Genomic DNA, 18,718 nt, shown 5'->3' on the forward strand with positions numbered 1-18,718 from the left:
TTTGTTTTACGACGGTAGCGTTGCTTTCTTATTCGATTAATTTAACGAGATCACGGCCCACCTGAGATGAAGTGGTTACAGGGAGCCTGTAGCAGTTACAAAGTGAATGACGTCACCGATCATTATATGTAAGAGCGGGTTTCCAGTGCGCCATACAAACGGTTTAAATTCCAACGTATATTTTTGGCTCAATTACACCATGTTATTCGTTGATTGTGAAAGGCAAATGTTATGATAAGCATTCACTATTTTACCTTACTTATCAGCCAGATGGTTGGAACGTGGCCCAATCATTCCATATGAGTACATTGGGCGTCTTAGCTAAGCCTAGAACCACTTCTAGAAAGAACAGAACAGCTCGCATTTAGGCGTGCGCTGAAGTCTACCCTACATAGAACTGTCTGTCATACACCTTAAGGTAAGATAAAAAGGGGTCATCGTACTCCCTTACAGGGGCTTTTTTCCCCTAATTCTAACTAAAACTAACATCTACTACTACTACTTACAACTATATCCACTGCCTCTTTAACTCAGTAATTCTTCTAAATCAATTATCTTGGTTAACCGATGATCTCCTTATATTCACTTTACCATCTCACCGCCCGCCACCGGAGTACAATTTATCCATACTACCTGGAGCCACTGCGTTCATCCACAGTGCGTTCCCAGAGATTTTTTTTGCCACGTACCTTCCGGCTTTGGAATGAGCTCCACTTTTTTTATTGCTTAGCTTGGTGGACGAGCTCACAGCCCACTTGGTGTCAAGTGGTTACTGGAGCCCATAGACATCTAGAACGCAAATGCGCCACCCACCCTGAGATACAAGTTCTAAGGACTCAAGTATAGTTATAACGGCTGCCCCACCCTTCAAACCGAAACGCATTACTGCTTCACAGCAGCAACAGGCAAGGCGGTGGTACCTACCCGCGTGAACTCACAAGAGGTCCTACCACCAGTAAAATTTTCTATATTAATTTAGTGCGTTTGCCCCCCTTAATTATCAAATTGCTCCCTTGTGGGGCGTGGAATCCACGTTGGGAAGCACCGCTCTAGCCTCTTAGGCTACCAGCGAATAAGTAGGAAAAAAAAGTCTGTGAAAATGATGTTCAAAGGCTCCTAAAACATATCTACGATACTAAATTACAGGCTGCTCATTAAAAGTTCTATAAAGTAAAACCAGTCATTTGTATCTCGAATTCGGGACTTTTAATTTTAGATCGTCAATCATTTCTAAGCCAGGAGCGCGTCATCAAAAAACCGTTTGATGCATATAATCGGTTTTTTTATTATTGTTCTATGGGTAATACACCCTTATGTGTAATATTAACAGGATAAAAACCGATGCGTCTAGTTTTTTATATCATTTGTCGATCAGTTCAGTGAGGTTATAGGCGCTCGGAAGCCCTTTGAGATTCGGGGTGAGTTTACCTAGTTTATCGAAAATTCAATTACGTTATTTTCATTACGTTTTCTTCAAACACGTGGCTAATAAAATTGTGGTTAATACAGTTTTTTGTTGAAACTGTTCTGTCAACGTTTCAAGTTTTTTTTTTACAGTTTCCATGGTCACCGACGTCCAAAGCGTTAGTCGACATTTGAATATCAATTAAAACAAACTGTAAATTGTTCGAGATATTTGAAAGAGTCGATAATAATAATAATAATAGCGGAACTAAACTGTAAAAATAGTTTTTCTAAGACTCGCGAATACCACAGTGAATACTTTTTGTTTTTTTGTATCGAAGTTTTTCATTAAGGCTTAAATATTCCCGGACTTGAATGGGTTGAGGACATTCTTAATTTGTTTATGCTAAGCTAATAAAGAATTATCGGATAACAAAGATTATGCTTCGTAAATGCTGATACCCAACCGCGCCTCACGGGGCGTTGACCTGACACAACAGCTGATTATAATTGTCGTACATTGCGCTGTTACTGTTGCGTCGTGGGTTCGATTCTGACATCGGGCAAACATTCGTGTGGTTAACAGGTTTTTTTGCTCCTTATCTGGGTGTTCATTATCTATATATTATTATGTATATTATTAAACTTATATAAGTATGTATGTACGTTTTTGATACCCATAATACAGGGAATCCCAATTTGGGACGACCGAACGTGTTTTGTTCTCACTTATAAATTATATTATGGTTATAGCCGCGCACCTCAAGATGGCGATGGCATTATTCCCATTTTTTTATTGCTTAGATGGGTGGACGAGCTCACAGCTCACCTGGTGTTAAGTGGTTACTGGAGCCTGTAGACACCTACAACGTAAATGCGCCACCCACCTTGAGATATAAGTTCTAAGGTCTCAGTATAGTTACAACGGTGGCCCCACCCTTCAAACCGAAACGTATTACTGCTTCACGGCAGAAATAGGCAGGGTGGTGGTACCTACCCGTTCGGACTCAGAAGAAATATTACGACCCACCACTTAACGCTAAACTAGTCGTGTGCCCATAACATTTAAAATAGAAAGTAGTAGAGATCGTTTTGAATGATTCAAAATAAATTGTTTTGAAAATGTATTTATTATATTATATAAAAAACAAACCCAAACTCCGAGACTCACATTAGCGCGATCGTAAAAAGGTGACGTAAGATAATTAAAAAATATCATTCGTTTTTGCGTTACGCAATTTTACCAAACTAAGCTTTCCTGCTACAAGGAAATATCAGATACAAAAATTCCCAATGACCGCTTCAGATAATTTAATCCCACATAATTTATACAAGGCGCGTAATAAGTGTTGTTTCTGAGCCAATGCAGATAGGGGTCATGACCCTACGAAGCATCCATGCCTTTTGGTTGAGGGGTTCTTTGGATAAACGAGCTAATGAGGGGGGTAAGTGATTAACAGTGTAGATTGACACTGAGTTTCTCGCCGGATCTTCTCAGTGGGTCGCGTTTCCGATCCGATGGTAGATTCTGCAAAGCACGGCTCTTGCTAGGATTCGTGTTAGCAACGACGTCAGGTTTGAGCCCCGTGAGTTCACCTACTAGCTCGGCGAATCTAGAATAACCCCTCCAGGTTACTAGCATAGGTAGGAAAAAAAGTGCAGATTGAAAATACGCTTTAAAACCGGTAACATAGGAAAGTTTACATATTTCGAAGTTTTGATTTTAATAGCGGCCCACATGTGAATGCTATTGAGATTGTGTTATGGTTGGCAGCGGTATTGGCGTCATGATGGATAGGACAAAATTGCTTTAACCTTATAATATCGTGTTTTTGAAGTGAAAACTTCTTTAGAATCGTTGTGATTTCAAACCGGATGCAACGGAAAAAACGACAGGTAAGAGACACAAATACAAAAATGTGTAGGATGAAGCCAGCAAAGAATGAGACAGAAATATACATACTATTTAATACAGCGCCATCTGTGAGATTTTTTAATACTAACGTGTGTATGAAAGCTCTTGTAATGAATTTTAATTTAGGATTATACGTGAAATTAAAATATCAATTCACAGAGGGCGCTACCTTACAATTATTTACTTATGACAAAATTTTACATATACTTAAGACGCTTAGGATAATTGTATTTTAATTTTGGAAGGTTTCACTTCTACCACGTGTGAATTGCACACATGTTTTTTTTTAATACAATCATATTATTTTCGTTTCCTTTCGAAAACGAATACGGCTTACATAAAATTCACTTTAATTATATTTACAATTCGCGTAAGTCGTCATAAATATATTACTACGCTAAATAAATAAAATTCAGATCATTTAAATTCCACTGAGTACTTTTCCTTTTGGTATTATATTATATTACATAATAGCCGTCGTAAAAATGAATAAATATTCCGCCTAATTTAGATTGCTTTATCATAAAATCGTTATAAGAGTAAAAATAAAATATGGGGGTGTTCCTTTTAAGGTTTTAATTAACGCCGGCGCCAAATTTTGTAATCGTTAAGCAACGTTAAGGTTTAGTTTCGAAGCTAACGACCGCGTCCACGATCGACTTTTAGTAAATGCTCCACAATGCTTCGAGTTAAAGACGCAATGTTATTCACAAACCGAAGCTCGAAAACGTGTTTTTATATGGCTATAAAACAGAAGATATCAATAAAGATAATGTTCATTTGAACCCAAAAAAACAATTGGTCAGTGGTGGGCAATCGGAGAGGCCTATGATCAGCAGTGGACTGATATAGGCTGATGATGATAAAGAGAACTTATACTTAATTGGAGAAGAGCTATAGATATAGCGTAGAACGCTCAACATTTCACTACTTTAATTAGGTAGCGGCTTGACTTTGCCTCTGTTATTTTTTTTTCACTGCCTATTCGCTGGTAGCCATGAGGGCTATTCAAGCTACGCTCTGACGGATAGGTGGGCTCACGGGCTCAACCTCCGAGAATTTGCTAACACTAGCCCTAGCAAGAGCAGTGCTTCGCCGAATCTACTGCCGGATCGGAATCGCGAACCACTGAGGAGATCCGGCGAGAAACTCAGTGCTCTTTCCTCTGTTATTTGGCTGATATGTGCCAACATCGGTGACTAGCTTCTGTATAGAAATATACTGCCTGCTAAAGCAATAAAACCATTCTAAACAGAACTTTTGATTTTTAATCGCAATTCTTTAAGGCCTCACGTCCCTCTGCTGTGTATTATGAGAAATATTAACAATGATTAGAAATACCCTGTTTATTAATGGCTGCTCATTCGGGATAACGACGATCCTCGATTAAAACTACTTTTACGGCTTAAGCAAGACAAAGTAAAAGTGGTTTTAGTTATGTCTAAGAGTCGGGAAAACCGAAGAAAACACTGCAATAATTGTCAATTTAAAACAAGGTCGCATCAGCGACTCAAAACAAAAATCAATCGATTAAGTCGTATGCGGATAAATCTAAACGGCAAATTAACTATCTTGATTTACTTTAAATTACAAAAAAAAAATGCTAACAATTTTATTGTACTGTAGTTTTTTTTAATGCATTAACAAGTAAACGAGCTCACGGTCCACCAGATGTTAAGCATTCACCGACGCCTTTTTTTGGGGAGGGACGCGGAGTAATTGAGATTTGACGGTCTGCAGATGTTGGGAGCAGACCGCGGGCCCAAGGATATTCTTAGTGCCCTACCGCACCAAGCGACTCCCCTTGCACTCTCATACCGGACGTCCGATCTCTGACTAGGATCAGGACTAGGTCAGAGTAAGGGGATTCCCGCGGTCAACACTACAACTAAGCTCGCGGTGTCACCCCGAGGTCGCCTGACGGGTCATTGATGCGATTGTCGACGACATACGTCACGGGCCGCCCGGGCGATGCCGCCCGTATACCGGGATACCCCGCTAGGTCAGAACCAGACTGCCGGGTCATAACGCGATACACCGCCGACCGGGTTGCAATTCCACAGTACGTCTGGAAATAACAGCGACGAGGGCACCGCGGACCGCAGCCGCCGACACGTCATCCCGTCCTCCTGGTGCCAGCGCGTTAGTGCTCACTGAAGCTCATAGACAACGTGATTTCCACCAGCCATCTTGAACAGAAATCGCCTATTTCTGCCGGGAAGCAGTAATGCGTTTCGGCTTGAAGGGTGGGGCAGCTGTTGTAACTATACTTGAGACCTTAGAACTTATATCTCAAGGTGGGTGGCGCATTTACGTTGTAGATGTCTATGAGCTCCAGTAACCACTTAACACCAGGTGGGCTGTGAGCTCGTCCACCCAACTTGGTAATAAAAAAAAGAAAAAGAAATCAGTGGGCCACTTAAGGCACCGGTGATCTATATCGCAGTCAAAATGATTCCTACAAGACTCCTCCGGTGTGCTAATGTTACATTAAAATAAACTTAAGTCGCTTGAACGAGTCTGCATCCCATATTATGTTAAGCGCTTACCCATTGGTCTCATGTACATCACAACTTCAATACAACAATAGAGAGAGAATTGAGATCTATGTCTCAACAATACAATAATTACGCACATTGGGTACCTAGTTTTTACGGGTTTGATTTTTCCATTCCACGACGTTATCACCACCTGCATGCCTCGTGGAAGTCATTACCTACCCGCGCGGACTCAAGAGGTCCTACCACCAGTAAAGAGGATGTTTAAATATTGCACGAAATTCTCTCAAAGTCTTGCAAATTTATAAATATACTAGCTGATCCGGCAGACCTCGTAGTGCCTCAATCGATAAATAAAAGACCTAAACTTTTGTATAAAATAAACTTAAAACAAACAAAAGGAATCCGTCCGACGGGGGGAGACACATCAAGGGAAAAACAAAATTGTTATTTTTGAAGTTATACTTCTTTAGGCGCGATATGAAAAATTGATGAGAGTGAAATTTTACGATGCGCGTGACACAAAATTAACAGAAATGAAGTTGCCCACAAGTGCTCCAATGCAATTGAGGTTAACTATCCGTATGTATTATTTAGTAATATAAATGACAAAATTATTATTTAATATAATTCATACTAAATATTATTAAATTATTTTATTTAATTAATTATTATAAAAATAAATAAATTTCATTAAAATAAAGTATAACTTCTTACGCGCGTACATAAGTACACGCACCCTTTTTTTTATTTAATTCCGAGCATTTTCATGTTTATCTACCTTTTGAACCTTCTCTGGACTTCCACAAATAATTCAAGACCAAAATTAGCCAAATCGGTTCAGCCGTTCTCGAGTTTTAGCGAGACTAACGAACAGCAATTCATTTTTATCTAAATAGATTTATTTATATTTTACCAAATATCATAATGAAAATATTTCCACTACAGAACACAAGTTTTTCGATTTTTCCATTCGGCGGCTTTCTTAACAGATTTACTTATGATTTTTAACGGTTGTCACCGGTTTTAAGCGTGATTCGGTTCAGTTAAGACATTATTATGTACGTACGTATTCAAGCGTATTCTCGCGGCGCCCGATTATACTACGCTTATTTAAATTTCGTCAATTAACGTACTCAAATTTGCATGTGTATAATTATGGTTAACATTTTTTTTCCCCATAATGAAGCATTGCAGGTATGTTTTATTCGTTGGGTTTTGCGTTTGGAGTTTTTAGGATTTTTAAATTTTAATTTGCATTTTATTGGTTTTCTCGTTCAACCATATACGTCATATATTGATATCTCTATATATTAATACGTGAAGCAAAAACTTTGTATCCCTTTTTACGAAAATTGCGCGGACGGAGGAGTATGAAATTTTCCACACTTATAGAGAATATAGAGAAAAAGTGCACAACGCTAAATTTTTTTTTAAATAATGCATAAAAGATACATTAAATCAATAAAGAAAAACACACTACATACCATGTATTTGACGCACACACGCATGCATACTATTTATTGTCAAACTTTTGTTCTTGACGTCTGTTGTCAAATTGAGATTAAATATTGTCTGTCTTTGTTAATATTATTTATAGTGTAGTCTTGGCGACATTTGTGATTATAGAAGTATAAAATACAATCATAATAGTGTACAAACTTACAATTCTAATTAATTATAGTCGAATTTCGACTACTACGGGACCTCTAGTATTATATTGATATATTATGACGTATAAGTATATATTACATATCATGGATAGGGTGGATTGTCGAAACTGATATATGACTTCATAATCATATTCGCTTTAACGACCTAATCCTATCACTAATTTCTCTCACTGGCATTGGTAGGGCCGTGATTAAAAGAGCAGCAATAATTATCATTAATTAAATATTATCATCTTACCGTTCCCCGGAACCTTCGAGAATGGAAGCTGAAAACGAAATTCACTTTTGTTTTAAATTTTCAAGGAGCTCAAATTTTCAACTAAACAAAACAATTCATACGATATTATTAAATTTTCATTAGAATGTTTTCTTTACTGACCGTCTATTAAATTCTATTCACGCTTTTTACGTAATGAACGTTTTTTTAATTAAACTTTGACTTGGTTTAATGCGTTTAAATTTACGTTAATAATCTTTTTTTATTGTTTCGATGTGTGGACGAGCTCACAACCCACCTGGTGTTAAATGGTTATTGGAGCCCATAGACATCTACAACGTAAATGCGCCACACACCTTGAGACATAAGTTCTAAGGTCTCAGTATAGTTACAACGGCTGCCCTACCCTTCAAACCGAAACGCATTACTGCTTCACGGCAGAAATAGACGGGGCGGTGGTATCTACCCGTGCGGACTCACAAGAGGTTCTACCACCAGTAATACCTAGTATTAGACTGTGGGATGGTTTTAATGTTTAAAATAGCATCATATGCTAAAATTTATATGCTCATTTGAATACTGGGATGTTGCGTACGCGAAATTAGGAAAATGCTGTGAAAATAGCCTACAATACCTGGAGTCATTTTCCAGCTCCGTATAGAATCATGCTCTGATTGCGACATGCTCTTACCCGAGCTTTATAACAATATGTCTCACAGAGACGAGGCTTAAAGAGACTTAGAGAGCTTAGAGGGTTAGCTTAGAGTCCTGAAATTAATTTGGGCAATTGAAACTTTCCTGAAACCGAGAACATTGTTCTATGTGTTCTTAATAATTATTAGGTGGGTCGTTGAACTCGTCGCGGCTTAAAGGACGCCCGGTGGATACATATCACTTCGATAAAGCGGCACTACACGAGAACCCTCTCATCGTGGCCACCGGTAACTACATTCCCGATTCCGTGGACAGAATGGAAAGCAGTCGACGTTGCCCCAAACACGTCATTACGGATCTTCCCGATCCATCAACGGTGCTTTTAGGCACCACAAGCACTGGTACACCGTCCTCGTCGAACCCGTCGCTTGCGACGAAGGGCTCGACGAGAGAATTAACCCATAGACAAAGCCCACTGAGTTTCTCGCCAGATCTTCTCAGTGGGTCGCGTTTCCGATCCGGTGGTAGATTCTGCGAAGCACTGCTCTTGCTAGGGTCAGTGTTAGCAACACTCCGGTTTGAGCCCCATGAGCTCACCTACACACGTTAGGGTGAAGCTGAAATAGCCTCTCAAGGCTATCAGCATAGGTAGGGAAAAAAAAGGGGAGGTACCACCATCCTGCCTATTTCTGTCGTGAAGCATGCTAAACAAAAGTTTCGCGCTAAACTTTTAACATGTTGTGTAATATGTAGCGCGCCAAATGTTGCCTAGTGGAAACGCGGCCTTACTCTCACCAATCTTTAGTTCGGACATTGTTTTTTGTTTTCTGACTATAGTTTCCTTATAAATGGAACCCGGAGATTGATATACATACTTATTTAAGTTGTATATAGTTGAAGTAGTATTAGGAATGCTTTTAAACAAAAAAATACTACTAAATATAAGGTCTAAAAGGTCTTAGTTACCAGGTCATAAAACCCCTTAAAAAAAAGATTAATATTGTTAGTCTTTATCAATATTTATCTAAACTGTAGTCTTGGCGAAATCTGTGATTATAGAAGTATCATAATGATCTTTGAAAATAGAATCACAACAGTGTACGGATATATAATTTCAATTAATTATAGTCGAATTTTGACTACCGGGCGACCACTAGTTTAAGTAAAACTGTAATATGTAAATGCAAAAAATAATAAATAGAAAAAAGAAACTAAATTCCGTGCAAAAATTCTGACCTCCACCCGATCAATGCCGTATCTACATTTTAATAACGCTAAAAAATTTAAGTATTTAATTAAATTATTTTATGTTCCATTGACGAACAGACAAGCCGATATCTGGAACAAAGCGTTTTGCGTCTTAAAGTCTTAGCGTTAAGGTATGATATTGCTTTCGTATTATTATCACGTTGGTATTTGAGTGGCTTACGTGCTGAGATGCTACCAACAGGTGATATACGCCATGGTCATTTCCAGTTCGCGAACCGCATGCAATCGAACGCGTTCGAAATACGAACCGCTTCGTTCGAGAAATTAAATTCGCGCCTTTTATTTTTGGCGGTTTATTTAAACTGTGACAGTTTCGTGTTTAGTGTTTTTAAAGTATTATTATAACAGTTGACGGTTTTTTTGTTTTTTGTTTTTGTGTATTTATTTATTTTTCGAATAAGGAATCTATGTGTGAGTACATACTTTTTTTTGTTCTTTTTTTATACAATCTTTACAATTATTGGTTAAATTTGTTATTTAAATTTTGTTTTAATTTAAAATGTGATTTTAGGAATTAAAAATTCAAATTTTATTTTTTATACAAATTGAAATTGCTATTTGAAATAAATTTTAATTTATTTCAATACATTTTTATGTCAAAGAAATTAGAATTATTTACAATATACATTTAATTTTTAAACTATATTAATACTTGGGAACCACAAGAATTGTGGACGAGATTTTTTATTTTAATATGTATTATCAGTTACATACTTGACTGTGTTAATGTCCATGACGGCGGTGACCATTTTCCGTCAAGCGAGTCTGCCATAATCTAGTGCTTAAACTGTAGATGTTTTTAAAGTCACTTCTAGTTATTTGCTCAATTTGTAATATATAATATGTTCTTTTCAATTTTCACTAAGCAGTTCGTAAAATTTTGCCTGATTTATGTACATTACATACAGTTAGTTTAATGAAATAGATTATTGGTATATTTTTAATTTTAAAACGATTTTTTCACGTTCTGTGAATTTTCTGTTGCGAGAATATTAAGAAAAAACAAATCATTAATTCCGGGACAGCGTTTCAAAGATATATTTACAATAACCGAACATAATATGGACTTATATATTAACCGACTTGAAAAACGACGGAGGTTCTTAATTCAACTGTATTTTTATTTTAAAAGTTGTGTTGCTTCAGAACAGAGACCTTAGAACTTATATCTCAAGGTGGGTGGCGCATTTACGTTGTAGATGTCTATGAGCTCCAGTAACCACTTAAGATCAGATGAGCTGTGAGCTCCTCCATTGATCTAAGTAATAAATAAATAAAAACTTAAGCGATTACAAAAAAAAACACCTTATGTTTTTTTTGTAAGAAAACACCTTATGTTTTTTTTTAATGTTACACGCAATGTATTTAAGATCAGCTAATTCGGTGGGGATTAACATATTTGGGCGCCGCGAGTTGACTTCGCCTTATATTGCGTATTCACGAAGCGGTAACGGTTAAATAACGGAGCTAATTAGTTCAGATTTATTTATCCGCTTATATTGTTTTGCTATATCTTTGTAGCCCCGGTGATTGATAACTTGAAGAGCGGACGGTTAGCGTGGTATGGACATGTGATGCGTAGAGAGGAGATGCATGCGATTAGGAGATGTATGGAAATGGTAGTGCAAGGTAGAGGGGGAAGAGGTCGACCGAAGAAAACATGGATGGAGTGTGTGAATGACGATATGAGAGAGAGAGGAGTGAGTGTTGAGATGACGGCTGATAGAGGTGAGTGGAAAAGAAAAAATCGCTGCACCAACCCCATCTAGTGGGATAAGGTGCAAACAAAGAAGAAAAAGAAAACATGTTTTGCTATGTTTTTTTCATTTCACCTTTGATCGGTACTGGTCCAATTGAAATTGGTAGTAGAATAAAATGCAAGCAATTTTTTTATGATTCCTAACGTGGACTTGAATATTTAGAAATTTTCTTGGTGACGGCAAACAATCGCGAGGCTTTATCGATAAAAAAATTCGTCTTATCTCTGACATGATCTATACTAAAAAAAAAAAGATATTACTCTCAAGAACACGGGATTATTGTAATGCGACTTTCAGATATATCTCCACGCGCATACACTCTCTCTAAAACGTCACTGTTTTCCCCTACCTAATCGTTAGTGGCCTATTCAAACTATTACCTAGTATCAACTAGTACCAAGTACCAACTAGTACCAAGTACCAACTAGTACCAAGTACCAACTAGTACCAAGAGGCTATTCCAACTTCGCACAGACCGGTCTGCTCACGGGCCGAACCCGAGAGAATTGCTAACACTAGCTCTAGCAAGAGCAGTGCTTCGCTGAATCTACTACCAGATCGGAATCGCGACCCACTAAGAAGACCCGGCGAGAAACCCAGTGGACAAATGACACTCTCGAGAGAATAATATCAAAATACTTGTCCGAATTAGCGCGACGTTGCGAGTTTATTTAGTAGAATTACACACGTCTGTTGTGCAATCCTGCATTGAATAGTACACGAACCGTACGGAGCGGTCAAGGATAGAAGGCTTCGCAACACAGCCGAACCGGCACACATTACCTATGTTAATTATCTCCGAGTTTTATGCCTTAGCTTATTTCATCAAATGATCACAGCCCTTGGGTTGCCTAATCTTTTAATCTTATGTATATAATTGTGCTGTACGTGTGTATGTCACTGAACTCCTCCTAAGCGGCTGGACCGATTTGAATGATTTTTTTTGTATGCGCTTGGTTAGCGCCCTGGATGGTTTAGATTCACAAATCAGCCCGGCGGATGGCGCTGCAGTCAGTATCTAGGGCTTTTTTACTGCATAGGTGTGTGGACGAGCTCACAGCCCACCTGGTGTTAAGTGGTTACTGAAGCCCATATAAATCTACAACGTAAATGCTGCCACCCATCTTGAAGTAGGATTCTAAGGTATAGTTACAACGGCTGCCCCGCCCTTCAAACCGAAACGCATTACTGCTTCACGGCAGAAATAGGCGGGGTGGTGGTACCTACCTACCCGTGCGGACTCACAAGAGGTCCTACCACCAGTAAAAAGTAGTAGATTATTTATATATATTGCAGCGAAACTATGTATCGACTTGAATGAATTTTTGTGTATGTATTCACAGGACAACGTCTGTCGGGTCCGCTAGTTAACTATAAAATAATATTGTGTAGGACTAACTAAGAAAATTCGTTCGAAATAACTTGTTGTGGATAAAGTTAAAAGACAAGATAAAATCCATTTGCGAGCCTAGTGATGACTATTCGACTGATAACATTCCAAATGGTAGATAAGCGATGAGATCGTCATCTGAAATTCGTGAATAAAAATATCAATCTTCCTTTTAAAGTGCAATGAACTCCTCGGTGTTTTCCCGCGGCAAAATCTTCTGCAATTTAAGCGCTAAAAGCATTTAACGCCTTTAATGTAAATAACGTCGTAGGCAAAAACAATACGCGCGAAAATAATGTTTACAAAGCTATCTGTTATCTATCCCTGAAACTAGGGATAGGCCGGATTTTTTTGAAAATTTCTTTTGTTTCAAATAAATTGCAATTTAGAAGCACCAATTTTAATAAATTGTGGTTTAGACCACTTTTACGCTGATGGCCTCAATTGTGTTTTCGATTTCACGACTTAACGGTATTTTACTTCATAAATGTGATATAACAGGACACTGTACTATTCATTAATGAATTCCATGCGTAGAATACTAATTGTCACGGATTCGATCGTGGAACTTCTTGTGGCTTAGCTCATTAATTTGACCTTGTCGAGATCCGCCAGTATTTATTGTCCGGCTTGTCTGAGTATTCACGAAGGAATATATCGTATTCTCGCATTAAAACTGTACTAGAGGTCCCGTAGTAGTCGAAATTCGACTATAATTAATTGAAATTGTAAGTTTGTACACTATATTATGATTGTATTTTATACTTTTATATTCACAAATTTCGCCAAGACCACACTATAAAAAAATATTAATAAAGACAATTTGACCGCAGACGCCAAGAACAAAAATTTGACAATAAATAAATAGTATGCATGCGTGTGTGCGTCAAATACATGGTAGTGTGTGTAATGTTTTCTTTATTGATTTAATGTATCTTTTAAGCATTCTTTTTAAAAAATATTAGCATTGTGCACTCCTTTTCTTTATTCTCTATCAGTGTGGAAAATTTCATACTCCTCCGTCCGCGTAATTTTCGTAAAAAGGGATACAAAGTTTTTACTTCACGTGTTAATATATAGATAATTTCAAAATTTAGTAATTTTACAGGAGAGTGATTTAAAGGTTTAGCATGTGATATTTTTAATATTAATCATCTAAACTAAAAAAATAAAAAATAAAGTTAATCTACGCTCTTTTGACAGTATTTATGAGGAAAATACTGGTGATACCAGATGATTCCGCATATTAACTCAATTTTGAATATTTTAGGAAATTGTACACTTTTAATGCGAAAAGACGACATGTTTAAACATAATCCTTGCTAGGTCAGTGTGAGCGCACGCATCGGGCCGTGTTGATTACAAGTCATTATTCCTCGGCTAGTTATCTTAGGTATTGTAATATTGTTCAATGGTTGAAGACGTCAAAGCTGTAACCTAATTAAAAAACCTTTATACAGTTTTTTTTTATTGCTTAGATGGGTGAACGAGCTCACAGCCAACCTGATGTTAAGTGGCTACTGGAGCCCATAGACATCTACGACGTAAATGCGCCACCCACCTTGAGATATGAGTTCTAAGGTCTCGGTATAGTTACAACGGCTGCCCCGCCCTTCAAACCGAAACGCATTACTGCTTCACGGCAGAAACAGGCAGGGCGGTGGTACCTACCCGCGCGGACTCACAAGACGTCCTACCACCAGTATTTACGCAAATTATAATTTTGCGGGTTTGATTTTTATTGCACGATGCTATTCCTTCACCGTGGAAGTCAACCGTGAACATTTGTTAAATGCGTATTTCTTTAGAAAAATTGGTATCTGCTAGCGGAATTCGAACACCGGTGCATCGCTTCATACGAATGCACTAGACGTCTTATCCTTTAGGCCACGACGACTTCATTTTCACTACTTTTCATATCTCTACCACCAGTGTTTTCTTCGATTATCCCTTGTCGAGGAAACATCTAGAACTACTTTAATGGACGCCGAAGAATAGAATAACAAATGCGAGGTTAAGTCGTAATAGTTACTTGTGCAACAAGAGAGCAAAGTTATTTTTTGTTTCAAGTGATTATTTTGAGTCCCGAGCAAGTGAAGGATTCTATGATTGATTCACGAGGGTAGCGAGTAATTCAAAGTTTGAATCCTGAGCGTAGTGAGGGACTCAACAGCACGAGATGCAAAAAAACTTTGCTCTCGTGTAGCACACATAGCTTTTCAACTCAGCAGTGAGAGCACATATTACTTAGGAGACATAGAAATGAACAGGAATAGATCGAAACAACTATTTAAAAAAAAACGTAATTTCTTTATTACAAATATCTTTAAATTTTAGGGTATTACGCGTTTCCGAACGTTCGGAAGGGGTTTGTTTTTTTCACTCGCTTTTTTATATGCATGTGAAAGAGACAGAGCACAGTAAAATTCGAATGTTTGTTCATTGTTGTCTCGCAGCAAAAGCGGCATGTTTGAACTGCTGAGATGAAAAAGTAATCTTTGTTGTTTTTAAAATTTTTAAAACAAAACAAAACAACAACAGAAAAACAAAATAATACCTCAAATTCTATGGAAACATAACGAAAATTCTTCTCTTTTGAAGACGTTACACGTATTTGTAATAATCATTAATATTATCTACATGTGTAGTTGCATGCAATGTATTTTATTTACACTTTAGTACACACGCTAGTAATGAACTCAGTATGGTGTAAAAACTTTAGTATTTTTTCTTGGCAATACAGTTAGAAATTATTGTAGGGTAAAGCTAATAACTGCATTAACAATGTTGATCAAAGTCATGTTTTTTCTAGCGCATGCAAAATTATTAGTTTTAATGTTTATTGCATGCTGTTTTTAGTTTGTAAACAAAAATTAAGTATTTCTTGTAGGAGTGGAAGTACTGTTTTGTTACTGTTTTGTCTTTCATAAGAATAAAGATTAACAATAAATAAACAGAATGGAAAATCGGCTGATAAACAAAAAAATATTCGACTATTATATTTGACTAGCGACCCACCCTCGCTTCGCTTCGGAAACATTAAATGTTATTATTGATAGCTGTGTCCCGCGTTGCTACATGCGGTTATTGTCGTACCGCGGGTGACGCCGCGGGGCAAAGCTAGTCTAAAAAAGTAGCCTAAGTTATTCCTTATATCATCAGCTACCTATCAGTGAAAGTCTCGTCAAAATCGGTCAAGCCGTTCCAGAGATTAGCCGGAACAAACAGACAGACAGACAGACAGACAGACAGACAAATATTGTAAAAAATGTTATTTTGGTGTATGTACCGTATAAATATTCGTATGCATGTAGTAAAAAGCGGTTATTTCAATATTACAAACAGACACTCCAATTTTATTTATATGTATAGACTAGCGACCCGCCTTCGCTTCGCTTCGGAAACATTAAATTTTATTATTGATAGCTGAGTCCCGCGATTTTACCCGCGGTTATTGTCGTACCGCGGGTGACGCCGCGGGGTGAAACTAATCTACAAAAAGTAGCCTAAGTTACTCTTTATATCATCAGCTACCTATCAGTGAAAGTCTCGTCAAAATCGGTCCAGCCGTTCCAGAGTGGTGATTGCTCGTGAGGCGCATAACATCTGCCCACAGCAATGATACTGGATGACTATTACGACGACTCTGACAAGAGTGCTACGACAAGGAAAAAAAATCTTTCGAAATTTAAAACTTTTAAACTGCTGTAAAATTGCAAAAAGTTCGCTAAAACCAAATAGTCTTTCACTTCTCGATACAGATGTAGTTATGAAATATATTTATTTATAGTTATATGTACTAGTAGTAACTAGAGGTATTGAGAGTCGCTCACCCGTACCTCTAATGCAGTGATTCTCAACCTTTTATTTGTTGCGGCACATATTTAACGATTTTAAAATTTGGCGGCACACAAAGAAAAAGATTTAAACTATTTACTTTCTAAAACACTGCATAAAACGTTTATAAAAAAACATTAAATATACGAAATAAACTAATATATGCTTTAATAATATTTAAACGTTTAAAAAGGGATTAATTACAAGCTAATAATTAAAAAAAATCTTATTTGATATACAGTCAAAATCTGTTATAACGACATCGAAGGGACTGCTCATATTCAGTCGTAAAAACCGATAGTCGTAACAACCGGTGATGCTTAATGTGTATCGTGCAAGTACAAACAAATCGATAGGGAATTATTGGAAAACTATATTTACATAATACGCGATTTTTCTTCAATATTAATTTGTTTTTTTTTTCTTTGCGAGATTTTGAAAGTTTCACGAATAACTCCACAAAGTTTTGGTGCGTCTTGTGTATAGATAAGTAACAAACTAACTGAAGAGATATGAAGAAGTGGGCTTTGACTACCGCATGCACGTGTTTTGTTTCTAAGAATTAGAAAATACCCTAAACTGAACTAAATCCTATTGTTTTCTTTCCTGATTTTAAAAGCCATTGAAGACAAATGTGGACACCTATTGAAATTGTTTACAATACAGCTTAGCCGGTCGTTCTAACAGATCTAATTCTCCGAAATATTAGTTAAATGTGGTCGTTTTATGAGGTATGTCGTTATTACCAATGTCGTAGAAAGCAATATTTTTAATAAGGCGGTCATATGGCATTCAGCCGGGACCTTTGTTCTTGGTTATTATAACCGGCATGTTGTATTAAACGATGTCGCAGTAAACGGTTTTGACTGTAATTTAATAATATTAACATCATTATATATTGGCAAAATTTGGCGGCACACTTTTGAAATTTCGCGGCACACAAAAGTGCCGCGGAACAGTGGTTGAGAATCACTGCTCTAATGAATAGCCGGACAAGCTATCATTAGTCGAAAGCATAAAAACGACAAGCTCGCGTCGGAGTTCACGCGAGGGTTCCGTATTCAAAATTAAGATTCATTGTTGGAGTTGAAAGTAAATAATAAAGTTATATTTTGACACGTCAGCTTCGTCAGCTAGAGTAGCACGTAGTCCGATTTGGATTCCGGGTCGGAGCAAAAAACTTTCTTGGAATAGTTCGGAAAACAGGAGAAAATCCCCCCATTAAAAATCGCGTATTTTTTTATTGCTCGCATGAGTGAACGAGCTCACGGCCCACTTGGTGTTAAGTGGTAACCGGAGCCCATAAACATCTACAATGCAAATGTCGCCAAATGTCCCTTGAGACATGAGTTATAAGGTCTCAGTTAAGCTCAATACGAGCGGTATGAACGATCTCACTCGTGCTTGTTCCTAACTCTGATTCTGATTTTTTAATCTAGACTATGCGAACTTTTAGCATAATATGAATACATCAACGAATTACAAACAGCTTAGTCGTCGACGAACAAAAAAATGGTGACGTCTTATTAGATATTTCTTAAAGTCCGAAATTGTAAAATAAAAAATTTTAACCCGAGATTAAATCAAGTTGTTTTGATGACATCCAATATATATATATAGTAAATGTATTGGCCACACATAATTCATTATTTAGGTGTTTTCAGAAGAAAAAAAAAATATGTTTGAGAATTAACTAGTGGCCCGGAGGCCTTTCCAGTTTTACCAGGGCAGGTGGGCGAGTAAAGGCTCAGTCAGGAGGGGTGGGATTTGCTAACAGCTACCTGAGCGCCTCTAAAGGAGACCTAACAACTCAAGAGTAGCTGTTTTGCGAATGAATCTACTATCGGATCTGAATCGCGACCCGCTGAGAAGATCCGGCGAGAAACTCAGCGGGCTGATGCTTAGGTTAGGTTGCACGTCGACCTCTTTGCCGAGTTCGACGAGTACGGTTACCGGAGTCCCTACTCCTAGTGTTATTTCTGAACATCAGAGGGTTTTAGAGTAAGTGTATTTTTCGAATTCACAGTCACGGCGTAATTACGATGGTTTCGTTACAGCTGTTTGACTACGGAACTCTAAAACCAGCACTGGTCACCACCGA

At 37.5% G+C, this 18,718-nt stretch overlaps 1 protein-coding gene across 3 annotated transcripts in view; it reads left to right on the forward strand.

The window, feature by feature from the left end:
* Positions 1 to 18,718, forward strand: part of LOC100174976 (multicopper oxidase 1) — a 120,332-nt gene that overhangs the window by 32,588 nt on the left and 69,026 nt on the right. The window contains exon 1 of one of the 3 annotated variants that reach the window (XM_012696681.4): positions 9,791 to 10,041. The exons of the other annotated variants lie outside the window; for them this stretch is intronic. Within the exon in view, the coding sequence (XP_012552135.1) occupies positions 10,038 to 10,041 (4 nt within the window). The 5' untranslated portion in view covers positions 9,791 to 10,037. Of the gene's footprint in view, positions 1 to 9,790; positions 10,042 to 18,718 lie in introns of those variants that run through there. 3 annotated transcript variants of the gene reach the window in all.

The sequence above is a fragment of the Bombyx mori genome, chromosome 28 (assembly GCF_030269925.1).
Source record: "Bombyx mori chromosome 28, ASM3026992v2".
In the NCBI taxonomy this organism is placed as follows: Eukaryota; Metazoa; Arthropoda; class Insecta; order Lepidoptera; family Bombycidae; genus Bombyx; species Bombyx mori.